General features: G+C 45.7%; 1 protein-coding gene and 1 non-coding gene across 2 annotated transcripts in view; one reads left to right on the top strand and one right to left on the bottom strand.

The window, feature by feature from the left end:
• PAFAH2 (platelet activating factor acetylhydrolase 2) overlaps window positions 1-27561 on the top strand; it is a 36166-nt gene that overhangs the window by 4475 nt on the left and 4130 nt on the right. Inside the window, exons 2-10 of the mRNA XM_003271637.3 lie at window positions 2845-2981; window positions 4130-4283; window positions 5410-5506; window positions 9113-9181; window positions 9553-9694; window positions 11167-11280; window positions 15589-15680; window positions 17720-17890; window positions 19675-19829. Coding sequence (XP_003271685.1) covers window positions 2892-2981; window positions 4130-4283; window positions 5410-5506; window positions 9113-9181; window positions 9553-9694; window positions 11167-11280; window positions 15589-15680; window positions 17720-17890; window positions 19675-19829 — 1084 coding nt within the window. The 5' untranslated portion in view covers window positions 2845-2891. The remainder of the gene's footprint in view (window positions 1-2844; window positions 2982-4129; window positions 4284-5409; window positions 5507-9112; window positions 9182-9552; window positions 9695-11166; window positions 11281-15588; window positions 15681-17719; window positions 17891-19674; window positions 19830-27561) is intronic.
• LOC115833084 lies at window positions 27157-27260 on the bottom strand. Its single transcript, XR_004028535.1, has one exon. It is a non-coding gene; the product is annotated as a U6 spliceosomal RNA (small nuclear RNA).

The raw sequence follows: 27561 nt of genomic DNA, 5'->3' as shown, positions 1-27561 counted from the left end.
CTTCACTCTGGCTGAACAACCCACTGACATCAGGAGCTTAGCTTCTTTTTCAAAAGAATTGGGTTTGTTTTTTAAATTTGCTAAAAAGAAACAAAATGAAGACGCTATCTGTAGTAGAAAGAAAATAATTTCTTATCTTTCAAAGTTAAATAGAATGATGTTAGGATTGTTGAGACCGGACAAGTGGCAGCTGACAACCAGGAGACTGTGTTGTTATCATCGTTCTGCTTGTGACTCTGAGCAGCTCACTTAATCTCTCCGGACCTTGGTGTCTTCCCTGGGAAAGCACATGTATGTACGCGGAGAAGGGGAAACCGATTGTGGGGAGGATTGACAGAAATGCTCTCTTAGGTCTCTTCTTACCCAGACATGCTTTGACTGGAACTCCCGAATCTCTCCCAGAGCATCTTAAAGGAAGCAGAATAATTTAATCATTAACATGTGGACCCCAGACTCAGTGTGTATCCATTTAGATGCTTTTGGTTGCAACCAGAAGAAATCTAACTTCAGTTGGTTTAACCAAGGGAACTTACTGACTCATGTAACTAGAAAGTCTAGGAGTGGGTCAGGTTTCAGATATGGTCTAATCTGTGGATTCTTAATGTCTTCACCAATGGGCCTCTATTTCTCTGTGATTCTTTTGGTTTTGCCATCCACCATGGGTATCTTCATCCTCAAGATGGCAGAAGTGACTGCTGTGGTTCAAGGCCACTTGACAGGTGACATCTATACATCACACTAGTTCAAAACAGGAAATAACTTTTCTCCCCTCAACCATCATACCAAAGTCCCAGGCTTTACTCCTATTGGACCAACCTAATGCCATACGCCCACTTTTCATCCAAATACTGACCAGAGAATAAGAAGGACTGACTGGCTCTGGTTAATTAAGGCTCGGCTCTGGAGGTTAAGGAGGGGTCAGCCCCACCCAAATCACAAGGCAAGGGATACTGGGAAGTTTGATGTTCTCATGTTACAACCACACTGCCCAAGATCGAACTCTGGCTCTGCTTACCATATGTTACTGGGTAAATTGCTTTTGTCAAGCATCCGTTTCCTCATCTGTAATAATAATACGTATCTCAGAGGACTGTTGAAAGAATTAAATAAAATAATATGTGAAAAGCACTAAACATAGTTCCTGGCACAGAGTAAGTGTGACAATGATGTTGGTGTTGGAGATGATGAAACTGAAGAGGGTTAGGGGAGCACTGGCCCCAGTTTAGGAAGCAGCTGAGCCGTAGGAATGTTATCTAGTCAGGAGTGTGCATGCCTGTCACGCTGAAAGCTTCTCTTTGATCTACTGTCCACATCATACTTTTCTCTACCTCTGCTTTTTTTCCTTTTAGGTTTTTTTCTATAAGTGCTTTCTTCCTCCTCCCCTGCCTCTCAACTTCCTCATCTTTAAAGGCCCAGCGTAAGTGCTACCCCATATTCAGTAGTTTAAAGCTGGATGTGGTGGCTCTTACCTGTAATCCCAGCTTCTTGGGAGGCCTAGGCAGGAGGATTGTTTGAGCCCAGGAGTTTGAGACCAGCCTGGATAACATAGCAAGACCCTGTCTCTCAAAAAATCAAACAGTTTTAAGAAAAAGCTTAGTTCAGTGACTTTGCATCTGTATAACTGAATCTCCCCCGAGCAGGATCAGCAGTAATGGTTAAGAACTTAGCTTCCGGATTAGGCTAAGTTCTTAAGATGGGTTTGCCACTGGGTAACTTGGGAAGGTTATTCAACCTCTTTATGCCTTAGCTTCCTCATCTGTAAAACAGGGTCTTTTGTTTGTTTGTTTTTTGAGACAGGGTCTCACTCTGCCACCCAGGCTGGAGTGCAGTGGTGCAAGCTCGGCTCACTGCAACCTCCACCTCCCAGGTTCAAGTGATTCTCCTGCCTCAGCTTCCTGAGTAGCTGGGACCATAGGTGCCCGCCACTGCACCCAGCTAATTTTTGTATTTTTAGTAGAGACGGGGTTTCGCCATGTTGGCCAGGCTGGTCTTGAACTCCTGACCTCAGGTGATCTGCCCGCCTTGGCCTCCAAAATGCTGGGATTACAGGCGTGAGCCACCGCGCCTGGCCAAAACAAGGTCTTAATAGTACCTACCTCAGAACAGGCGTGATGGCTCACGCCTGTAATCCCAGCACTTTTAGAGGCCAAGGTGGGTAGATCACGAGGTCAGGAGATCGAGACCATCCTGGCCAACATGGCAAAACCCCGACTCTACTAAAAATTAAACAAAAAATTAGCTGGGCATGGTGGCACGTACCTGTAATGCCAGCTACTCAGGAGGCTGAGGCAGGAGAATCGCTTGAACTAGGGAGTCAGAGGTTGCAGCGAGCAAGATCATGCCACTGCACTCCAGCCTGGCAACAGAACGAGACTCTGTCTCAAAAAAAAAAAAGTACCTACCTCAGAGAGTGGTTGAGACAATGAAATGATGCAACGTATATAACGTCTATAAAGAGGTCTGTACAGTGCTAACCGTAAATAATGGATCTTAGTGGTTACTATTAGCCTCAGGAGAGCAAGGTCTGCATGACAGTCTCTGCAGCAGTTGCTGCTGTGCCGTGCACATAGTAGCTGCTGGATAAACATTTGTTAATGGGCTGTGAGGACTATGGAGGGCTCTCTTTCCCCTTCACAGCCGTCTCCTTACCCTACCAAAGTAAAAAACAACCCCCAACCTTGGCAAAGGCAATGTAGCAAAGTAGTAGGTGCAAGATTTAATGAGTGACGGCAGGGAGGATGAGGTGCTAAGGAGGGGTGGACAGGATAACAGATAACACATTTCAGCAACAGGAAGCCAAGAGGAAACCAGCAAGCGGCTGCTGTTCTGTGTTCCCCCATCCAGCCAGCAAGTTCAGCTCCGGCAAGTCATTTGATTCACCCGGGGATGAAATGGGGGTCAACCAGTCTGTGGGTTTTCCACCTGTCACAGGACCTCACCTCGTAGGCTGTGGGGATGTGATGGAGGGTCAGAATCTCCAGGTAAGTGTCCCCAGCTCCCTTTCTTCTGTTTGCACTGCCTCTGCCGGCACCATGACTTACTGATCACAAGTCTGATCCTGCACTCCCACGGTGGGGAAAATGAATTAGAGCAGGTCTGGATTGGTTATCAAGCCCCCAGGTCTGTCTTCGTGAGCTTTTTCTTCCTCTTTCCAAACATTAGAAACATCCCAATAGACAGAGATAATGGGTTCATTTTCCACCTAAGAGGAAAGGGGGGACTCTAGCTTTAGAGGCAGCTCGCAGATCCTCTCACCTTTCTTGAGGGCAGATGCCTGATCTTGGAAGGGTTCTAATTGTATCATAATCCAAGTATGTGAGAGAAAGAGCCATGGGCGTGTGCCTTTGGCCTTGGACTCCCTGACCTGGGTAGGGGGACAGCTTCCTCTTCTCTCTCCTGCCTTGATCTGTTTTCTCCTCCTGCTTTGACTTCTGGACTGGTCCTCTATCAGGTCCTAGGACTTTTTAATTAATTAACTTATATATATGTATATATAGTAGAGACGAGGTCTTGCTATGTTGCCCAGGCTGATGTCTAACTCCTGGCCTCAAGCGACTCTCCTACCTCGGCTTCCCAAAGTGCTGGGATTACAGGCATGAGCCACTGTGCCTGGCTTAGTTCCTAGGTCTTTCTCTGCTAGCCCTTGGACCTCCTGTCTCCCTTGAGAGGCACACACTTCCTAGTAACCCCTCACCTACTCCCATGTAAAATGAGTGTGCTGTTGCTTCCTAGGGGCTGTCCTAGCAGAGTGGCCTGGATGAGCTACCAAGGCCACCCTGTTCAGCACAAGAACTAATCTCCAACTCCTGGGGCTCCTCCAGGCCTAGGCTCAGGGCCAGATTTAAATCTTTTATTGTCCCAAGCACTCAAATATTTTTGGTGCCCCCTCCCACAATGTAATTCAAAATACAGATGGCTATTTGAAATAATGTAAGCTTTACATATATGCTAAAAAGCAAATTGTTTCTTTCCAGATTTCTGAATGTAAAATTCAGGTATGATAATTGAAACTTGTTTCCCTGTTTTGATGTCCTGTTTTGCTGGTGCCCCAAACGCCTGCTGAGTGTGGCTGTTGGGAAATCTAGCCTGGGCTCCTTGCTCTGAACAGCTGCTGTCTTCTTTCCTACAGGGGAGCTTCTTTCGACTCTTCTACCCCTGCCAAAAGGCAGAGGAGACCATGGAGCAGCCCCTGTGGATTCCCCGCTATGAGTACTGCACTGGCCTGGCCGAGTACCTGCAGTTTAATAAGCGCTGGGGGGGCTTGCTGTTCAACCTGGCTGTGGGTAAGAGCTGGCCTGACCTCTGCATGCTTTCCCAGTTGTTTGGTTATGTTCCTGGGAGATCCCCAGGTGGATGCAGTACCTTATAGCCTGCAGCGTCCAGGCTTTTGTAAGGGGCATCCATTAGCCAGTGTGGTATGGAGAGTTGGGAGAGAATTACATATGAAAGAGCTTTGGTGACTGAGTTAGACTTTCCTGGATTCAAATCCAGACTTTATAATTTACTAGCCATGGGGTTTGGGCAAGTTACTGAACCTGTCTAAATACGTGCCTTTGGGGGTTTGTAGTACGGGATGTACGTAAAGCCTCTAATGCAGTGCTTAGGACATATAATGTGTTCCATAAATGGCACCGATTGCTCATTTATTCAGCATGTATTAATTCCTACTCTGTGCCAGCTATTGTGTGTATCAAAGAAAGATTCTTAACTATCAAGGAGCATACAGTCTCCTGCAGTTTTCCCTCTAGCCACCCCTCTTCTGAGTAGGGTAACACTGAGTCATCTACTTCCCCCAAAGGTCCCACACGTAGGAATTCCACCCAGTGCCTTGGCATCTCAGCAATTTACCCCAGAATTCAGTACTGCCATTTTGGACTTAGCTTCCCATTTTCTTTTCTTTTCTTTCTTTCTTTTTTTTTTTTTTTTTTTTGATGAGACGGAGTCTTGCTCTTATTGCCCAGGCTGGAGTGCAATGGCACAATCTCAGCTCACTGCAACCTCCGCCTCCCGGGTTCAAGTGATTCTCCTGCCTCAGCCTCCCGAGTAGCTGTGATTATAGGAGCCTGCCACCACGCCCAGCTAATTTTTGTATTTTTAGTAGAGAGGGGGTTTCACTTGGCCAGGCTGGTCTCTTGACCTCATGATCCGCCCACCTTGGCCTCCCAAAGTACTGGGAATACAGGCGTGAGCCACTGCGCCTGGCTTAGCTTCCCATTTTCTATTGTGTTCACTCTTCCTAGGGAAGAAAGGGAGAAGAAATAGGTGATTAACTGCCTTGAGCTGCTCAGGGACCGATGGTGGTTCTCCAGAGGGGAGAAACACATGTCCCCACCCACACCTATACTCAGGCTGCCCTTGGGATAACAGCTTTGGGGCAGCCAGGTATTCTATAGCCCATGTCTCTGCTAGGATCTTGTCGCCTGCCTGTTAGCTGGAATGGTCCCTTTAAGACAAAGGACTCTGGATACCCCTTGATCATCTTCTCCCATGGCCTAGGAGCCTTCAGGTAAGAGCTTCTTTCCCCCAGACCTTGCCATACTCCTTGCCTGGTGACAGCTGCTGAGTCTTAGCTTATTCTCAAAGGGCAAAAAAAAAGACATTTCCACCTGCTAGCTGTCTTATCTCCCATCTGCTTCGTCCCATAGCATTGGATTCACCTTCTCCAGAAGGCCTTTTTCAAGTCCTTTTCACCTTGTGGAGCCTTTCGGCAGCCTTCATATGCTTTACTTCTCATGGTCCGGCATTTATATAAGTATACACTTTTAGCTTTCCTCCTGTGTGATAGCCCAGAAATGCTAGAAGGAGCACGAGCTTTGTGATCAGAGCATCATTTATTTATTTTTTTTCAGGCAGGGTCTCATTCTGTTGCCCAGGCTGGAGTGCAGTGGCGTGATCACAGCTCACTGCAGCCTCAACCTCTTGGGCTCAAGCAATGCTCCTGCCTCAGCCACCAAGTAGCTGGCATGTACCACCATGCCTGGCTATTTTTAATTTTTTTTTTTTTTTCAGGGACAAGATCTCACTGTGTTGCCCATGCTGATCTCGAGTTCCTGAGCTCAAGCCATCCTCCCGTTCCAGCCTTCCAAAAGTGCTGAGATTATAGGCATGAGCCATTGTGCCCCACCGAGAGTCATTTATTTAACCTGAGGGTTCACTCTGCGTGTGGCATTGGCGTCGTAGTGAATAAGACAGACTTAGGCCGGGCGCGGTGGCTCACGCTTGTAATCCCAGCACTTTGGGAGGCCGAGGCGGGTGGATCACGAGGTCAGGAGATCGAGACCACGGTGAAACCCCGTCTCTACTAAAAATACAAAAAACTTAGCCGGGCGTGGTGGCGGGCGCCTGTAGTCCCAGCTATTCGGAGAGGCTGAGGCAGGAGAATGGCGTGAACCCGGGAGGCGGAGCTTGCAGTGAGCCGAGACTGCGCCACTGCACTCCAGCCTGGGCGACAGAGCGAGACTCCGTCTCAAAAAAAAAAAAAAAAAAGACAGACTTGCTCCCTGCACTTGTGGAGCCTGCAGTCTCGGCCTCCCAAAGTGCTGGGATTACAGGCATGAGCCACTGTGCCCGGCCCCATGTGTTCTTATTTAAGCTTGTGAATGTTCTCTCTGTCTGTTCATCAACATATATGTCTAGTTTAGGTCCCAGAATGTTGCACATTTCAAAGGCATCTGTTTTTGCCTCCCAGCCCCCAAACCATTGTCCACACTGTAGCCATGGAGACGTTTTTTTTTCTGAGACGGAGTCTCAATCGGTTGCCCAGGCTGGAGTGTGGTGGCATGATCTCGGCTCACTGCAACCTCTGCCTTCCGGGTTCAAGCGATTTTTCTGCCTCAGCCTCCGAGTAGCTGGGATTACAGGCACCCACCACCATGTCCAGCTAATTTTTGTAGAGACAGGGCTTCACCATGTTAGCCAGGCTGGTCTTAAACTCCGGACCTCAGGCAATCCACCTGCCTCAGCCTCCCAAAGTGCTAGGATTACAGGCATGAGCCACCGCGCCTGTCAGGGAGATCTATTTTATAACGAAATATGATCTTGTCATTCCAGCACTCAAAGCAGTGCCCAGCATATAATAGGTACTCAATAAATATTTGTTGAGTGAGTAAACGAATGTTTTTTCCCACTTAAAAATTTTTGGCCGGGCACGGCGGCTCACTCCTATAATCCCAGCACTTTAGGAGGCCAAGGTGGGTGGATCACCTGAGGTTGGGAGTTCAAGACTAGCCTGACCAACATGGAGAAACCCTGTCTCTACTAAAAATACAAGAAATTAGCCAGGTGTGGTGGTGCATGCCTGTAATCTCAGCTACTTGGGAGGCTGAGGTAGGAGAATTGCTTGAACCTGGGAGGTGGAGGTTGCAGTGAGCCAAGATCATGCCATTGCACTCCAGCCTCGGCAACAAGAGCAAAACTCTGTATATAAAAAAAAAAAATTAATAGTTCTTTGAACTTAATTCAGTTCTTTTCATGGTCTTACCTTGATGCAGGTCCAAGACAAAGTTTCCAGGCCTGTTCCTTGCTGTTTGCCCCAGTGTAGCTCTCCAGACAAAATGGCCTTCTTTCACTTACTGAAAGGCACTGGGTTATTTCCTGCCTCGCTGTCTTCATCTGTGCTGTGCTTTGTGGCTGATCTTTTTGCCTGGACTATTCACTGTTCTGCTCTTTTCTTCTTCCCCCTCTCCATCTTTTCCTGCTAATTCCAGATTACCTTTAAGATCTTAGTTTGGATGTCATTGTCCTAGGGACACCCATCTTGACACCTATATTATATTAGGTCAGTTTTTCCAGAATGTGCTTTCATAAGACAATCTATACTTCTCAGCATTTGACATAATTGTAATGAATTAATTACTTGTGTAATTATTCTTTAATGCCTGTCTTTTTCACCAGATTGTAAGCCTTCTGAAGGCAGAGACCACATCTGTCTTCTATTGCTCTGGTTTCTAGGACAGTGCCTGGAAAGTAGTTGTTTACCCATAAGTATTTATTGAATGAATACAAGGGCTGTGCTCTGCTAGGTTCTCATTCATTCAGCAGACATCTGTGGAGCACCTGCTCTGTGCCAGCCCCTTGGCATGAGAGGAAGGTGGGACATACCAAGATTAACAAATCGAGGAAATCGCATCTGCTAGAGTAGCAGGAACATAGACTCCTGTAACTGTAGCCCATGGCAGGAAGTGGAGAGTAAACATGGAGATGAAGTTAGAAAGGCAAGTAGGTGATTTTTGATGCTGCTTTCTTGTTCAATAAATTGAGTACCTGCTGTGTGCCAGGGCTGGGCATTCAGTAGTGAAGACGAGAGAGTTCCTACCTTCAGGAAGATTATAGTCTAGCAGGGAAAAGAAGCAAAGAAACCTTTTCCTCCTAGGCCAACAGGTATTTATGGAGAGAGCAGGTGAGCACTTTGGAGGTGGTCCTTTTTGTCTAAGAATCTGTATTGAGACTTCACACTTCATTAGACCTGGGCGAGTCAGTTATAAATACTCTCATTAATCAGAGTGAAATTCCAAGGAAAAAGGAAAGGAGGATAAGGAACATCGTTTCCTCTCATTGCATCTGTGGTTAATTCAGGCTCTGAAATCCTTCCCATGGGTCATGGACCTATGGTTTCCTATCCTAAGTTGGAATATGTGCAGTTAAATACCTAACCATTCTCAGTGTGCCACTGTCTCATTTGATTCCCACATATCCCCGTGAGGTACACAGGCAGGAATGCATATTTTTCAGCTGGGCAAACAGGCTCTGGAAGGCAGACTTGCCCAAGGTGACACAGTTTGAACTGGGAAGGGATCAGAATCTCTCTGGCTCTGAATTCCAGTTCACTGCCTTCCCTAGAAAAGTGGGAGAAGGTGAAAAGGAACTTAAGAACCTGATCTCCCTGTATCACTTAGAAATTGGACAAGTTGTATTTAACAGAAAACTCCCAAATAATAGTGACTTAAATATGGTAATGTTTATTTCTCTCTCAAGTGAAAGGAAGCCAGAGGTAGACAGTTAAGGTTGATATGGTAATTCCACAAGATGGCTGCTAGCAGAGCATTGTTGGAATGAGGGTGAAGGCTGGGCTGTTCTTTTGATCCCTTTTCCTTGTTCCCTTTTGAATCTCCAGGACTTTGTATTCAGCCTTCTGCATGGAGCTGGCCTCACGTGGCTTTGTGGTTGCTGTGCCAGAGCACAGGTGAGGGATGAGCTGCCATGGATTGGGTGCCTGCAGTGAGCCAGGATATAGGCTAGTCCCCTGTCAATGTACTATTTCTAACCCTGTTGACAACCATGCAAGCCAGCATTATACCCCTTTTAAAGAAGAGAAAACCAAGGTTTAAAGATGTTAAATAATTTCCCAAAAGTGACATAGCTGAGTTGGAATTCAAACCCAGATCTGTCTCTAAAATCTGTATTTTTTCCACTTCCTATGCATGCCCCAGATCTCCTTCCCTACTAGCCAAAGGGTGATCTAGAGCCTCCTGGATGAAAGGGAGGCTTTGGTAAAGGGGAAAAATAAACTCAAGGATGTTTTCTGGTTTCTCTCTGATGATGTGTGTATTTCAGGGACCGGTCAGCGGCAACCACCTATTTCTGCAAGCAGGCCCCAGAAGGGAACCGGCCCACCAATGAATTCCTGGAGGAGGAATGGATCCCTTTCCGTCGAGTTGAGGAAGGGGAGAAGGAATTTCATGTTCGGAATCCGCAGGTAAGTTTGTGCCAGTTGGGGAGGGAGAGTTAATGAGCCTGTCCTCCCCCTACTATATTTGATAGCAAGACTTTTAGTTAACCCTCTCTTGAAATGTCAGTCGTAGTGGGTCTGAGTTTGCCACATCAGTGGAAATACATAGGATATTAATCAGGACTCTTGCAATTGCTGTGACAGAAATCCAACTTAGGCTTACTTAGGCAAAAAAGGGAATGATGGGCTCATATAAGTAGACTGTAGGAAGAGCAGGACAATTGGAACCAGACTTAAATGCCGTCAAGATTTGTTCTTCATCCTCATTTCTGTCTCTCTCGGTTGGTGGGTCTCATCGTCAAACTGGCCTACTTTCCAAGGTTAGAACTATAAGGTTTTTTTTTGTTTGTTTGTTTTTTGAGACAGGATCTTGCTCTGTCACCCAGATTGGAGTGCGGTGGCATGATCACAGCTCACTACAGTCTCAATCTTCTGGGCTCAAGAGGTCTTCCTACCTCAGCGTCCTGAGTAGCTGGGACTACAGGCATGCACCACTATGCCCAGCTACTTTTTTTTTATTTTTTATTTTTTTGAGACAGAGTCTCACTCTATCACCCAGGCTAGAGTGCAGTGGCACCAACATGGCTCAATGGCAACCTCAATCTCCTAGGCTCAAGTGACCCTCCTACCTCAGCCTCCTGAGTAGCTGGGACTACAGACACACACCACCACACAATTTTTTTTTTTAGTAGAGACAGGGTCTTGCTATGTTGCCCAGGCTGGTCTCAAACTCCTGAGCTCAAGCGATCCTCCCACTGTGGCCTCCCAAAGTGCTGGGGAGATAGGTGTGAGCCACGGCACCCAGTCAGAACTACAGCTCTTGACAGCTCTGACCTTGTCTGTGTTCAGCCTTGTCACCTATGAGAATAGGACTGTGTTTGAGTTGCTCCCCGAGTCCCCTACCCTCGTGCCAAATTGCAGTTTGAAAAATCCTAGAGAGGGATTCCAGGCCTGGGGAGAAGTAACAAGATGGGAAGTTCCCACCAGAAATACATTGTTAGAATGGGGGTGGGAAGGCCATCCTCAAAAGGCAGGGTTAACAGGAGAAGGAAAGGGGGTAAGTGCTTGGGAGACAAAAACAATAGATATCTGATATAAATGGGCAGTGAAATCCAGTACTGGTTTGCTAATAACAGCACTCTTAATTCCTTTTGTTTTTAAAATGCTTTCATGTACATCATCTCGTTGGATCCTTCTGACAGCCCTGTGGTTAGGTAGTTAGAGTCAGAACAACAGGGCTGAATCTGTTATGCTGTTAGACAGTGCTTATGTGAGCTGCAAGGTAGCTGAGCCTTTCTCGGGACGTGGCGCCCAAGGTGCTTGCTGAGGCATGGGTGGGTAGACTATCTGTGCATTCTTCCTTGGCTCTGTACGTGAGGGAGATTCTCGCTAGACAGTTGTGGAGTGTTCCAGTCCCACTGGGACTGTCTCTGTTGCAGGTGCATCAGCGGGTAAGCGAGTGTTTACGGGTGTTGAAGATCCTGCAAGAGGTCACTGCTGGGCAGACTGTCTTCAACATCTTGCCTGGTGGCTTGGATCTGATGACTTTGAAGGTATGGAAGCAATTGGTATGACCTAGAGCCCAGTATTCAGGGCTTTCTCGGTTACAAGTAACAGAAACCTAACTAACTGGTATAAACCAAAAGAGAATTGATTGGCTCATATAACTATCAAGAAGACCAAAGGCCAACTTTAGGCCAGTGTAGTTAGACCCACGGTCTCAGACATTCTCTTCAAAGCCCTGGCACTCTTCTCTCCCCTTTCCTGGTTTGGTTTCTCTGTATATATGTGGTTTTCTCACCAGACTCTCTCCTTCAGGCAAGAAAGGTGGTCGCTAGCAGTTCAAGCCTGCACACCAACTTACAGCTCCAGTTTTTTTGCCTTTTTTTTTTTTTTTGAGACAAAGTCTCGCTCTTGTCCCCAGGCTGGAGTGCGATGGCACAATCTTGGCTCACTGCAACCTCCACCTCCCAGGTTCAAGCGATTCTCCTGCCTCAGCCTCCTGAGTCGCTGGGATTACAGGTACCTGCCACTATGCCTGGCTAATTTTTGTATTTTTACTAGAGACGGGGTTTCACCATGTTGGCCAGGCTGGTCTCGAACTCCTGATCTCAGGTGATCTGCCCGCCTTGGCCTCCCTAAGTGCTGGGATTACAAGCGTGAACCACCACGCCCGGCCAGCTCCAGGTTTACAAAGAAAAGAGACTGTCTTAGCTTCCACTAATCTGGGAAAGCTGTGACCCTACGTGGGTCTCATGTCCCTCTGGGCCAGTCCCTGTGTCAGAGGGAGAGGGTATTCCGATTGGCCTGCCTAGGTTACATTCCCATTTCTGGGTCAGGTGATTGACCACCCACAGGGCCAGATGGATGGCGGGGAGAAGATTGAGGCTACTGAGCAGCAAACAACCTGTGTCCACTGCAGGCTCAGTCTTTCCTTTGAGGGGATCCCAAGAACCCTCCCGGGAGGGTATAATACCATCGTGGTCATGGAATTTGGTGCTTATGAAGATACATTCTTCATGCCCCACCCCCATCCAATCTTTTTTTCTCCATAATTTCAAAAGTCATTCAGGCTCTATTCAAAGAACCAAGAAATTTCACGAAAGCATGAAGAAAAATGAAAAACCTTTTTCGATATTTTGATATTTGTCCTTCCAGTTATTTTTACATGTATTAATATATGTATTTTTTTACACAATTATGTTATCATTTAATACAAGCTGTTTTGTGGCCTTATTTTCATTTAGCAAGACAGTATGAGTATCTTCTTATGTCAATTAATATTTTCCTATGGCGTGATTTAAAAAAAACTTTTTTAGAGACAGGGTCTTGCTATCTGCCCAGGCTGGACTCAAACTCTTAGGCTTAAGCAATCCTCCGTATAGCTTGACTTTTATTATTTATTTTTATTTATTCATTTTTTTGAGACAGGGCCTCACTCTGTCACCCAGGCTGAGGTACAGTGGTGTGATCACCACTCACTGTAGCTACCTCAGCCTCCCAAGTAGCTGGGACTCCAGATGTGCGCCACCATGCCCAGCTAATTTTTTGTATTTTGTAGACATGGGGTTTCACCATGTTTCCCAGGCTGATCTCAAACTCCTGGGCGCAGGCAATCCACCTGCCTTGGCCTCACAAAGTGTTGGGATTACAGATGTGAACCACTGCACCCAACCGCATGATTTTTAATAGCCATATCATATTGTATTGTATGAATAAGAATGGTGTGTGTATGTGCGTATGTGTATGTATATATAAATATGTATATATAAATATATATACATATATATGTATAAATACAGCCCAGCGTGGTGGCTCACGCCTGTAACCCCAGCATTTTGGGAGGCCGAGGTGGGCCGATCACAAGGTCAAGAGATTGAGACCATCCTGGCCAACATGGCAAAACCCCGTCTCTACTAAAAATGCAAAATTTAGCTGGGCGTGGTGACGTGTGCCTATAGTTCCAGGTATTCGGGAAACTGAAGCACGAGAATTGCTTGACCTTGAGCGTAGGAGGTGGAGGTTGCAGTGAGCCACGATTGTGCCACTGCACTCCAGCCTCGGTGACAAAGCAAGACTATCTCAAAAAAAAAAAAAAAAAAAGGCATTGGGAAATGGCAGGCTACAGTCCAGTTAGATTACTTAAGAGGCAGCCTTTTAGGGGAAATACAGCATATAAAAAAAGCTAAGTACATTTTCGTCTATCAAATTGAGTAAGATCCAGAAATTGATTACTCACTCTCTTAACAAAGTTGTGGGGAAGCAGATATTCTCCTACATTGCTGGTGAGAATACAATTCGTCCCATGGAGGGCATTTGGCAATTGATATCATCAACAGTACAAGTGCATATGTTTCTTTGACCCAGTAATTTCCAGTTTGGGGAATTTATCCTACAAATAAATACCCGCACACATGCAGCATGATAGATGGACAATGTTATTCATTCTAGTGTTGTTTGTTATGGCAAAAGTTTGATAGTAACCTAAACATTCACCAGTGAGGGAACTGGTTTAATTATGGGACAGTGGATGTATTTGCTTGGTTAATGCTTATTGCTAGAGTGTGTAAACCCCACATTTCAGTGGCTTAACACAGTAGAAATGTATTTCTCTCCTACATAAAGTTCAATATGGGTGCTCCTGTGTAAGAGGCAACTCAGGGATCCCTGCTCCTTTTATAATCTCTTATGGCTCTACCCTCTCACAAAATTTGTGAATCCCAAATTTGTTGTTTGCATTAAGCCAACAGAATGGGAAAGAGCATAGAGGTTTGTATGAGACAATTTATGGACCAGGTCTGGAAGCAGAGATATCACTTTTGCTCACATTCTGTTGGCTAGAACAATCACAAGTCCTTATCTAACTGCTGGGAAATAGTTTAGCTGTGAGACCAGGAAGAAGAGGAAAAGATTTGGTGATCGGCTGGCTGTCCGTACCATGGCCAAGTCGCTGTGAAAAAGGATGTGGAAACACTTTATGTACTAATGTTGTTATGTACAAAAAGATACAGCCCCAGCTGTATGAAAAGAGGGAAAGTGTATATATTCATGTTGACTTATGAATATAAGCAATCTCCTCAGGGACACATAAAAAACTGTTACCTATTTGGAGGTAGGTGGCAGGCAACCATGTAGAAAAAGATGGGGTAGGTAGGAGACTTCTTTGTATACCTCTGACTTTAGAGGTATATGAATATATTAACCTGGTTTTTTTTAAATGCTGAAGAGGCCGTCCAACCAAGATGCTGATCTGAGGGTACTGAGTGAAGGGGGAGGATGTAGGTACAAAACCTTGGAATAGACACTGGGGAGAGCAGAGCAAAAGTTCAGAGCAGAGGCTGGGCCGTAGAGCCTGGAGAGGCCTCTAAAGCCCCTTAGCAAACAGCTGCAGTGGCTTTTTATATAACCATACCCTGAAGGCTTCTGGGGACGACTAGAAATAGATACATGTGGAGCGTGTTAGAGTGCACAGACTCTCTCTTCCCCTTGGCTTTGGATAAAAATCACGACATATATCCAAAGAGGAAGTAGAACCTGCACTGGCAGTCTTTGCTCCAGAGTACAATGGATGGGCAGCAGGAGCATCCCCGTTTCACCCTCAGCTCAGTCCATGTCTCATGGACCGTTGGACCAGTTTATAAGGCAGAGATTCTAGAGGATGGAGATGGCTCTTATTCTTAACATGCTCATAAACCGATGGGTCAGTGTGGAATCTGACCATTTCGAGCCATTCATTTCTTCATAGATTTTTTTTTTTTTTTTTTTTTTTTTTTGAGACAGGGTCTCACTCTGTCACCCAGGCTGGAATGCAGTGGTGCAATCATGGCTCACTGCAGCCTCAACCTCCTGAGCTCAAGCGATCCTCCCACCTCAGCCTCCTGAGTAGCTGGGACCATACATGCACACCACCAAGCCCAGCTAAGTTTTGTACTTTTTTGTAAAGACAAGGTTTTGCCATGTTTGAGCCCTGGCTGGTCTCAAACTCCTAAGCTCAAGCAGTCCACCCACCTTGGCCTCCCAGAGTGTTGGGATTATAGGCGTGAGCCACCACACCCGGCCTATTCATAGATATTTGAATGTCTATCCTGGTCCACTATTGTTAGGTGGTGAGATTACAAAAGTAAACATGAAAAGTGTGATTCTCACAATTCCTGCCTACACAAGGCTATTCAGTCTAAGGATTGCTTGACTGTTGCCCCTTCCATAGGCAAGAGATTCTTGACAGTGTGGTGTTGGTGGACTCACTTGCTGTATTGTGCCTTTGGCCTCATTGCCTCACTATTTCTTCCTCTTGCTCCTGATGAATTCCTAAAGAAGCAGTCCTGAGTTTCTGACTTGGCTAAGTTCTCCACTTTCCTCAGGGCAACATTGACATGAGCCGTGTGGCTGTGATGGGACATTCATTTGGAGGGGCCACAGCTATTCTGGCTTTGGCCAAGGAGATCCAATTTCGGTGAGTTTCCTAGTAGTGTTGCTGTGCTTAGCTCCATACACCATTTATTCATTTAGCAAGTATTTGTTACACAAGTACTATATTCCTGGCACTGTTTAGGGACTGAGGATTCAGTGGTTAAACAAGAAAACAAGATCTCTGATTTCATGGGATTATATTATTGCGGGAGGAGACAGACTAGTGAAAAAGCCAACAGATAATTAAATCCCCATGACCAAGTGCAATGAAGAAAAATAAGGCTGAGCATGTTGGCTTACTCCTGTAACCCCAGCTCTTTGGGAGGCTGAGGCAGGAGGATTGCTTGAAGCCAGGAGTTTGAGAACAGCCTAGGAAACATCACAAGACCCCATCTCTACAAAAAATTGAAAAAAAAAAACAAAACTTAGCCACGTGTGATAGTGCATGCCTGTAGTCCCAGCTACTTTGAAGGCTGAGGCAGGAGGATCACTTGAGCCCAGGAGTTCGAGGTTACAGTGAGCTCTGACTGCACCACTTCAGCCTGGGCAATAGAGCAAGACCCTGTCTCAAAAAAACAGAAAAAAGAAAACAGGCTGATATGTCTCTGAGAAAGTGAAACCAAGACTGGAAAGGCAAAGAAGCCAGCCGTGTGAAGATCTAGAGGAAGATCTTTCCAGCCAGCAGGAATAGCTAATGCAAAGGCCCTGTGATGGAAAGAAGCTTGCTGTGTTAGGGTGGGAGGAGCGTAGTGAGTGAGGGGGAGGCAATTTAAGCTGTGATCAGAGAGAGAAGCAGGGGCCAGATCACAGGGTCATTTGGCCAGGGTAAGGAGGTGTAGATTTTATTCTAAGTATGATGGGAAACTGTTGAAGATTTTCAACAGAGAAATACTGGTCTTACATTTTAAAAGATCCTTCTGGCTACTATGTGAAGAATGATTGTAGCAGGACAAGACTGAAAGCCTAGAGGCTCATTAGAGAGATGCTGTTTCAGAGTCAATGTGAGAGATGATAAATTTACATCAGGATTGAGATAGTGGGATGGAGAGAAGTGATTGGAGTCAGGGTATGTTTTAGAGTTTTCAGGATTCGGTCATGTGGGAGGTGAAGTAAAGAGAGGAAATCCAGGTTTTTCTTTTTACTTTTTCCTTTTGAGACAGGGTCTTGCTCTGTTGCCCTATGCTGAAGTGCAGTGGGGCAATCAGCTCACTGCAGCCTCAACCTCCTGGGCTCAAGTGATTCTCCTGCCTCAACCTCTCAAATAGCTGGGACTACAGGTACATGCTGCCATGCCCTGCTAATTTTTTAATTTTTTTTAAAGAGATGATGTCTTGCTATGTTGCCCAGGCTGGTCTTGAACTCCTGGGCTCAAGTGATCTCCTGCCTCAGCCTCCCAAAGTGCCGGGATTACAGGGATGAGCCACCATGCCCAGCCCAAGGTTTTTCATTTGTGTATCTATTATTTGAGTGGAAGATGATTGTCCTTTATTGAGATGGAGAAGAATAGAGGAGCATTTCAGGGGTCTGAGGAGGGAAATGGCTAAATCTTAAGGCCATAATATTGCCCTTGGTGACACAGTTTTGCTGTTGGCAACACGGAGGCTTTTCCTGACCTCACATAGAACCTTGTGCAATTGGGGCACTAAGTTATATTGTTTTGCCACCTTGTCTGTTCTGTCTTCCCTGCTAGACTGGGAGCTCCTTGAGAGCAAGAACACTCATTTATGTCTATATCCGAAGCACATAGTAGACACTCAATGAATGCTGAATGAATGAATAATTAAATGAATGAAGCGCCATTCTGTGGAACTCAGGTCAGTCACCTGAGAGAGTAGATCCAGGAGAAGAGGGAGATCTGATCCTTGTTCTCACGGAGTTTGATATCTAGAAGGATCTTTGGTGTAAAGTAAAAGTGATCCCTATCTAAGATCCTGACTGAAGGCTGTGGGCCCTGGTACCCCCTTCCTGGCTTTCTGAGCCTTTACCCCACCAGAGGGAGGAACTCTGCCCTTCCCTCCACCACTCTAACTATTCTTGCCTGGGATTCTGCATGGCAATTCCAAATGTCTGGTCCTATTCCAGGTGTGCGGTGGCTCTGGATGCTTGGACGTTTCCTCTGGAACGTGACTTTTACCCCAAGGCCCGAGGACCTGTGTTCTTTATCAATACTGAGAAATTCCAGACAATGGAGAGTGTCAATTTGATGAAGAAGATATGTGCCCAGCATGAACAGTCTAGGATCATAACCGTTCTGTGAGTAAACCACAAGGTCGTGATCCCAGTGCCCTCTCCATTTGCCACATGCTGTGGCGCCCTTAACTTCTGGATTACCCAGAACTTTCTACCCATTAGTAGGATACCTGAATACTCCCTGAATTGCAAAGTCTAAATTCTTTTAGAATTTTCTATCTGTCCTTCTTCTCCACTGAGCTCCATCTACAGTGATTTATTCCATAGTTTATCTGACTTTATGACAGGATTTACCTAGTGCTTTCTGAAAAAGGGCATTATGGGATTGTGTGTTGGAAAGGAAGTGGTGTGGGTTTGGGTGAGTTTCAGAGATTGCTAGCCTCATTTGGGAATTTTATTGGGTCTTTGGAAGAGTGTGAATATGGTAGACCTTTGATATTCACCAGACACATTTCTAGAGACCTTCATGAATACCAGAATCACAGATCACTGTTAACATATGTTGTCTTCCATAAACCATCTATTTTCTGGTCAAGAGAAGCCACATTTTCTTCACTTCCATCATCAGCACTATCAGTTGGTTTTCTTTTGGGAGCCATTTTTCACAGGGAAAAAAACATTTTTAGTGACTTTAAGAAATGTTCCACATGTGGGAGGTGATATTGAGCCACAGATGTCGGGCTGAGATCTCATGGACTGCTCCTGCCCTGCAGTCGAGCCCAGTGGCACACAGGATTCAAGGATCCATCTGGTTCCTATTTTCAGCAGAATGACGAGTGACTGCATACCGTGGACCTTTGGAGTCACTGGGTAGTTGAAATGCCAAATCCAGAGCCCTTGAGCACTGGGGCCGGCAGCATGGCCAGTGGCTTCTTCCCTAGCTCATCTTGGTCCTGGCCTTCTTTCCTAGGGCCACCCCTCCTCCTTCAGTTAGGTTTCATGGCAGTAGACACTGCCTGAATGCTTCCCCAGGTCAGATGCAGGATAATTGTAACCAGGAGGGAAAGGAGGTGAGGCCAGTTGGGAAGGGGTACACTCAGGGGACTTAACGCCTGGCAATGTATCATTTATTCAACTGAGTGCTGGATACTCAAGTATCCCATATATTATTCTATACACCTTTTTGTGTGCCTTAACTAATGCATTTTTTAAAGTCAGTTTTTCTGTGATATCAGACAAATACTTTAGCATTTAGATTCTCTTTCTGTCACTGAATTGACTAGTAAATTCAGTTATGAATAATTTAGCCCAAAATTAACCTAGTGAGGATTTCACCCGCAAATTAAATATATTTCGTGCCAAAGGACTTAAGTTCCAACTCAGAAACCCCCTTTTACAAAGCACTCACTCTTACTTTTCTGATTGTTTAAATAAAGGCAAGTAATTCCTTTTCCCTCTTCACTCTGTGGTACAGTTCTGAAGAATAACTTAATTTGTTTTGTGAATGTTTGAAATTCACCAGGCAAAAGCCACAGCTAATAGATTGTAGTAACATAGAAATACCATGTGCCACAGATCCCACCTCCTTGCTCCTGTCCCCACTCCCGCTAACTCAACCTTTTCCTTGCACTGCCAGGCATTGTAGTCTAGGGGTCAAGCTACCTTTGAAGCCAAGCACATCTGGCTTCAAATCCTAACTCCATCCCCAACGACTTGTATGACCTGACCCTAAGCAGATCATTTCTCTCCTTGGATTCTGTCAAGCGGGAAAATACTTCCCTTACAAGGTTGCTGTGAAAATAAAGTGTGATAATGCATGAAAAGCACCTTGTACATAGTAGGTACCTAACACACATCTGTATGCCCTAGCCGCCAGACCCCTGCCAGTTGTTTTTCTTTTCCCCTAGTGGTTCTGTTCATCGGAGTCAAACTGACTTTGCTTTTGTGACTGGCAACTTGATTGGTAAATTCTTCTCCAGTGAAACCCGTGGGAGCCTGGACCCCTATGAAGGGCAGGAGGTTATGGTACGGGCCATGTTGGCCTTCCTGCAGAAGCACCTCGGTAAGGAGAAAACTGGGGCTCTTGGGGCAGCTGTGGGGTCCCTTAGATGTCCTTGCAGCAGAGTGAAATCTCTGACATGTCTGGGATCTGGGAAGGAGATTAATGGCAAATGGAAAACCTGAGTGAAGGAGAGACTTACATAGAATTACAGAAAAAACAAGGCCAGGTGCAGTGGCTCATGCCTATAATCCTAGCACTTTGGGGGGTTGAGGTCGGAGGATGACCTGGGGCCAGGAGTTCAAGACCAGTCTGAGCAACATAGTGAGACTCTATCTTTACCAAAAAAAAAAAAATAGCTGGGTGTAGTGGCACACACCTATAGTCCCAGCTACCCGAGAGGCTACGGTGGGAGGATCAGTTAAGCCTAGGAGGTCTAGGCTGCAGTGAGCCGTGATCGCACCACTGAACTCCAGTCTGAGCAACAGAGCAAGACCCTGTCTCTAAATAAATAATTAATTAAACAAATAAATAAGAAAAAACACTTAACTGTCAGTTTGGAGATCCTGACTATCTTCCTTGCAGAATGACCTTGGCCTAGGCATTTAACCTCTCTGAACCTTGGTTTCCTCCCTGTAAATGGAGTATTCACCTCTCTGTACTGCACCACCTCTCTCCTTACCCAGACTCATTATTGCCCACCTTATCTGCATTGTAGGGGAGCTTATGACGATAACAGCCTAAACTTATGGAAGTGTTTTAAAGAAACAAAGCATGGAAGGACTATGAATAATGTCATCAGTCACAGAGCAGCTAAAGGGCGAGGCCTGCAGAGGTCCATGGTCCAGCTTCCACCCAGAGGAGGCATCCTCTTATTAAGCTTTATTGGTTACAAAGACTAGAGGTTCACAAACTTAGCTTGAGAAAAAAAAGGGGAGTTTGTTTATGAGAGTGCACTTGGACTGGGTGCGAGTGCAGTTATAGAAATCAGGGCGGCTGGCAGGACTGACTTTTCTTTCCGTCTGTCTCATGGGTTCAGTCTCTCTGTGTCTTCCTCCCACGACATCTCTTTTTCTTTGTTCCATTATGCATTTTTTTTTCTGCTCTGTGGTTTTTCTCTCACTGATAGCAGCTGTTTATTCCGTTTCTGCTTCCTCATAACTTCGCTCGGCTTGAACCACTCAGAGTGTGTTTCCTCTAGCTTGTGGCATCCTTTCATCTTCAGCTCCCACTGCTCACTGCCGTATTTTTTTGGATTTCTTTGAACAGATTCCCAAGAGAGGCAATTTGATTGTATCAGCTCCTCTTTGCCCGCCAGAACACACTGTAGCCCTGTCCCAGCTAGGCTCCGAGCTCTCTGCATCAGAGGTCCCTTTCTGATCCCTCAGCAGGTGCTGTGTGCAGGGCAGTTTCCGTGAGAAAGGAGCCAGGCTTGCCTGAATTTCTAAGGTTTGACTTAACTCTAACCTAAGAGCAAGATCTCCTACTTTGTAACCCTCCTCTACTTGCCCAGGTTAACCCCTCAAGAGCTACCCAGAGAAGCCTCAGACGGCACCTGGCAGTTCCTTAGATATTTGAAGTCACCTATGCTGGTCTTCTCTGAGTGTTCTGTTTATTAAGCTAAATGTTCATGGTACCTCCACCTGTCTCTGTTCAATTTCCCATGTTGCTATTTGTTATCCCCTTCCTTTGGAGTCACTGTTTTTTGGTGCCCCTTCTAAAGTGTGGTGCCCTGGCCAGGCGTGGTAGTTCATATCTGTAATCCCAGCTACTTTGGGAGGCTGAGATGGGAGGATAGCTTGAGGCCACGGGTTTGAGACCAGCCTGTGCAACATAGTGAGACCCCATCTCAACAAAAAAATAAATAAAATTAGCCAGGTATAGTGGCATATGCCTATAGTCCCAGCTACTCGGGAGGCTGGGGTGGAAAGATCACTTGAGCCTGGGAGGTCAAGACTGCAGTGAGCCAAGATCGTGCCATTGCACTCCAGCCTGGGCAACAGAGTGATACCATCTCCAAAAAATAAAATAAATAGATAAACTGTGGTGCCCTGACTTGACTATAATGTGTTAAATGTGGTCTGACCGGTGCCGTCCTGGACAGTCACTTCTGTGCTGTGTTTTTGTTTTGTTTTGTTTTGTTTGAGACGGAGTCTCAGTCTGTTGCTCAGGCTGCAGTGCAGTGGTGTGATCTCAGCTCACTGCAACCTCAACCTCCTGGGTTCAAGCGATTCTCCAGGAGTTCTCCTGCCACAGTCTCCCAAGTAGCTGGGGCTACAGGCATGTGCCACCACGCCCAGCTACTTTTTGTATTTTTAGTAGACAGGGTTTTGCCATGTTGGCCAGGCTGGTCTTGAACTCCTGACCTCCAGTGATCCACCTGCCTTGGCCTCCCAAAGTGCTGGGATTATAGGTGTGAGCCATCGCGCCTGGCCGTCTCTGTGCTCTGGACACTAGTCTTTTAGTTGGATGACCTGAGTGCATTCACATTCCTCACAAGTGCACAACAAACAGCCTGCATTAAGTTTGCATTTAAAACACATCTGTCGGCCAGGCGCGGTGGCTCATGCCTGTAATCCCAGCACTTTGGGAGGCCGAGGCAGGCGGATCACGAGGTCAGGAGATCGAGACTATCCTGGCTAACACAGTGAAACCCCATCTCTACTAAAAAAATACAAAAAATTAGCCGGGTGCGGTGGCGGGCGCCTGTAGTCCCAGCTACTCGGGAGGCTGAGGCAGGAAAATGGCGTGAACCCGGGAGGTGGAGCTTGCAGTGAGCCAAGATAGCGCCACTGCACTCCAGCCTGGGCAAAAGAGTGAGATTCTGTCTCAAAACAAACAAACAAACAAAAACACATCTGTCTTACTCATTTATTGACTTTTTGGAAGTAAATTTTCATTTTTCTATTTCTGCCTATTCGTTTCATCTCGCACATCATGAGCCTTGATTCCAGCCTGTGTTTGGAGACCTTAGGGTCAATAAGAGATTTTAGGGCATCATTCTTATCACCTGGCAAGCAGGGAATGGACCCATGTCTCAAGACTTTAATGGCACCTGACTGCCTGGTCCTCAGCCCCCTTTCCCTGTCTCCTCATAGGCACCATGTCATTATAAAAGCTTAAGATGAAAGATGATAGGAAGCCCACCATGGCACGATTGGGCTCCCTTTAAAAGCAATACCCATTGAGCTAAGATACTCACTGTTAGAAACCAGCAGACATGGAAATGGGAGGTAGGGGGCACTTAGACTGAAGGAAGATTTTTGAGGGCTTACTTTATGCCAGGCCTTCTGCTCCTGCTTTGTCGTGTGTAATTCTAGAGACAGCCCTTTCCAGTAGATACCTTTATTATTAACTGCATTTTACAGGGGAGGATACCGAAGCATAGGAAATTTAAGTAATTTCTTTAAGGTTATCTGGTTATCAAGTGGCAAAGCCAACATGTAACCTAGACTGGCCAGTTCTAAGGCCCATGCCCTTAGTCACTTCACTATGCTGGCGGTGACTCTGGTGACAATTCAGAGTGATAAGTTCCATGGCCACAATAGGCACTCAGTCTTTAGACTGTCCACACGGAGGACAGTCTCCTACCTTTGACAGGAGAGGAAGAACAGCTAGGAAAGGAGGCTTCCTTGACAACCCAATGCTTGCCTTTAATCTTAGTGGAGGGTTCACAGGCAGGAAAGGGCGAGGGTCTTCTGGACAGAAGGCATAAATGCTTGAGTGGGCCTGGTCAGGATTGGGAAACTGTGTTTAGTGTATCTGGAGCTCAGGAGAGTGAATCGTTGAAAGACGAAGATATAGAAGTGGGCAGAAGCCTGACGAAGAAGCCTGTGGATTTGCTGAAGTGAGTTTGAATGTTATTTCACAGGCTGTCAGGAGCCCCTGGTGGGTTCTATGCAGGTGAATGTTGTGATTAGACTTGTGCTGACAGTCTGGTGCATTGTGGAGGATGGAGCAAGGTGAGAGGCAGGGAGCTCTTAGGTAGGAGGCTCTTGCAGCAATCCGGGTGGTAAGAGATAAGACAGTCTGAAAAAGTCGGGCACAGTGGCTCACGTCTATAATCCCAGCATTTTAGGAGGCTGAGGCAGGAGGATTGCTTGAGCCTAGAAGGTTGAAGTTGCAGTGAGCTGTGATTGTGCCACTGCACTCCACCCTGGGTAACACAGTGAGACCCTGTCTCAAAAGAAAAGAAAAAAGGTCAAGGGTCTTGGCTTGGGCTAATTAGCTTTACAAAGAGAGAAAAGCTTTTAGTAGGCACACAGAAGGTTGTCACATGGGAAACTAAAATAGGCTGTAAGTGGCTCAGCTGAACCTCTCACTCTGAAAAACAATCCTTCTGAGAGCACTTGTTTGGCTGCTCTGGGGATATGATCTTCTATGAAGACTGGTGCTTCCTTCATACTAACTCCATGCAGCTCCTGTCTCCACCTACTCTCCTCTCCCACTCTCCTGGAAGACTATTTCACACCTTCTTTCTCCTCAAACCTCTCCCACCTCTTCCCTTATCCTGTCTCTCAGTTAACTTTGCCTCCCACTTCACAAAGAAAATGGAAGCAACCAGCACTTCCTCAGACTCCCAACACCACCTCTCCCTACCTTCCTGTGTATAATCAGCTTTCCTTTTGGTTACTAGAGTTCCTGACTCAGTCGCCTAATTAAGGCCAACCCCCAACACGAGATTCCATCCTCTTCTGTCTGCTCAACATGATTGCGCCAGTGATTTTTCCCTCTTTATTTTATTTATTTATTTATTTAGGACAGAGTCTCACTCTGTCGCCCAGGCTGGAAGGCAGTAGTCACCATTTCACCTCACTGCAACCTCTGCTCCCAGGTTCAAGCGATTTTCCTGCCTTAGCCTCCCGAGTAGCTGGGATTACAGGCACCCGCCACCACACCCAGCTAATTTTTGCATTTTTAGTGGAGATGGAATTTTGCCATGTTGGCCAGGCTGGACTTAAACTCCTGACCTCAAGTCATCCGCCCACCTCGGCCACCCAAAGTGCTGGGATTACAGGCATGAGCCACCATGCCCAGCCCCTCTTTACTTTAGATCATCAATTTTTCCCTCTCTACTGGTTCATTTCATGCTGAAGTTTCTCATAGAAAAAAATAATTTTCTCTTGACCTCAATATCCCCTGCAGTTGCCACCCATCTCCCTGTTCCCCATCACAGCAAAACTCAAAAGAATGTCTCCCTTCGCTTTTTCTAATTCCTCTCTTCCCATTCCCTCTTAACCCACTCCAGGCTTTTGCATTACAGTACTCCATCAAAACCACTATTGTCAGGGTCCGCAATGACCTTCACAATGCTAGCTCTAATAGTTCTTATTCCCCATCTTCTGGAACTCTCTGCAGCTTCTGATGAAGTTGATGGCCCCCTCCTCTGGGAAACCCCCATCTTCACTTTGGAGATCCACACTGTGGACTTCCCCCTATCTCCATGTTTGGGCCTCTTCCATCTGCTGTGCTGCTTGCAGGGCCCAGTGCCTGGACCTCTTCTCATGGCTTTCCGTGCCACCTCCATGCTGGGGACTCCCTCTGCCACTGCTCCCCATCTCTACTTAGTCATCTCATAGAAGTAACAAACAAAACCAATTTCAACTGCACTCTTTCCCTTCTTTGTTAATCGTAGCTCCATCCTTCCAGTTACTCAGGTCAAAGTCTTCATCCTTGTGTCTTCTCTCATGCCTCCTACCCAGTCCCTCAAACAATCCTATTGCCTCTACCTTCATAATACACATGGAATCGAATCACTTGTCACCACCCCACAGCTACCATCCTGTCCAAATCATCTCTCATCCAAATTATGCAGTGGTTTCCTAACTGGTCTCCTCACTACCACCCTTGCCAGTCCCTCCCCCTCACAGTCTTTTTTTTTTTTTGAGACAAAGTCTTGCTCTGTCACCCAGGCTGGAGCAGTGGTGTGATCTTGGCTTACTGTGACCTCCACCCCCCAGATTCAAGTGATTCTCCTACCTCAGCCTCCTGAGTAGCTGGGATTACAGGTGCCCGCCACCATGCCTGGCTGATTTTTTTGTATTTTTAATAGAGACAGGGTTTCACAATGTTAGCCAGACTGGTCTCAAACTCCTGACCTCAAGTGATCTACCAGCCTTGGCCTCCCAAAGTGCTGGGGTTAACAAGCGTGAGCCACCGTGCCCAGCCTTTCCTTACAGATTCTGGATATTAGCCCTTTGTTGGATATATAGTTCGCAAATATTTTCTTCCACTCTGTAGGTTGTCTATTTACTCTGTTGATTGTTTCTTTCATGGTACAGAAGCTTTTTAGTTTAATTAAGTCTCATTTGTCTCTTTTTGGTTTTGTTGCATTTGCTTTTAAGGACAAATTATTTGCCTGAGCTAATGTCCAGAAGAGTTTTTCTTGTAGGATTTTTATAGTTTCAAGTCTTATGTTTAAGTCTTTAATCTATCTTGAGTTAATTTTTATATATGCTGAGAGATATGGGTCCTGTTTCATTCTTCTTCATATGGCTATCCAATTTTTCCAGCACCATTTGTTGAATAGGGTATCTTTTCCCCATGTATATATTTTTGTTGACTTTGACAAAGATCAGTTGGTTGTAGGTATGGGGGCTTTATTTCTGGGTTCTCTATTCTGTTTCATTTATCTATTTTTCTGTGTTTATACAAGTACCATGCTGTTTTGGTTACTATAACCTTGTAGTATAATTTGAAGTTGGGTCATGTGATGCCTCCAGTTTTGTTCTTTTTGCTTAGGATTGCTTTGACAGGCTCTTTTTTGGTTCCATATGAATTTGAGGACTTTTTTTCTAATTCTGTAAAAAATGACGTTGGTAGTTTAATAGTAATTGCATTGAATCTGTAAATTGCTTTGAGCGTTATGGTCATTTTTAACAACATTGATTCTTCCATTCCATGAGTGTGGGATGTTTTTTCCGTTTGTTTTTGTCATCTACAATTTCTTTCATCAGTATTTTGTAGCTCTCTTTGTAGAGATCTTTCACCTCCTTGGTTAAATGTATTCCTAGGTTTTGTTTTGTTTTTTTTTTCTTTTTGGTGGCCATAAATGGGATTGAGTTTATGATTGGGTTCTCAGCTTGATTGTTATTGGTGTATAGAAATGCTACTAATATTTTTGTTTGTTTCTTCATTTGTTTTTTATAGAGACAGTGTCTCACTTTATTGACTGGGCTGGTCTCAAACTCCTGGGCTCAGGCGATCCTCCTGCCTCAGCCTCCCAAAGTGCTGGTATTATAGGCATGAGCCAGTGCATCCAGAAAAAATCACCACCACTGATTTTTGTACACCAACTTTGTGTCCTGAAACTTTACTGAAGAGTCATCTTATTTATTTATTTATTTATTTATTATTTTGGCTTCCTCAATCATGGTATTATTATTTATTTATAAATATGGAATGCTTAACGAATTTGCATGTCATCCTTGTGCAAGGGCCGTGCTCATCTCTGTATTGTTCCAGTTTTAGTATATGTGCTGCCAAAGCGAGCACTGAAGAGTCTTTTCTTCATAGAGCAGCCAGAGTGATCCTTTTAGGAATTTAGTGAGATCTTCTCACTCTTCTGCTCTGAATTCTCCAGTGGCTCCCAGTCTCCCTAAGAGCCAAAGCCAGACTTGATTATCCTGCCGGGTATATGTCATGTGGCCCATCATTTCCTCCTGGCCTCCTCCCCTGCTGCTCTTCCCTTGGCTCACTTCACTCTCACCACATGAGCCTCGAACATGCCAGGCACCCTGCTGCCTCAGGGCCTTTGCACTGCTGCTCACTCTGTCTAGAACATTCCTCTCAGATA

The sequence above is a fragment of the Nomascus leucogenys genome, chromosome 24 (assembly GCF_006542625.1).
Source record: "Nomascus leucogenys isolate Asia chromosome 24, Asia_NLE_v1, whole genome shotgun sequence".
Lineage (NCBI taxonomy): Eukaryota > Metazoa > Chordata > Mammalia > Primates > Hylobatidae > Nomascus > Nomascus leucogenys.
Note: the sequence above shows the minus strand (reverse complement) of the source record. Positions and strands in the feature narration are given on the sequence as shown.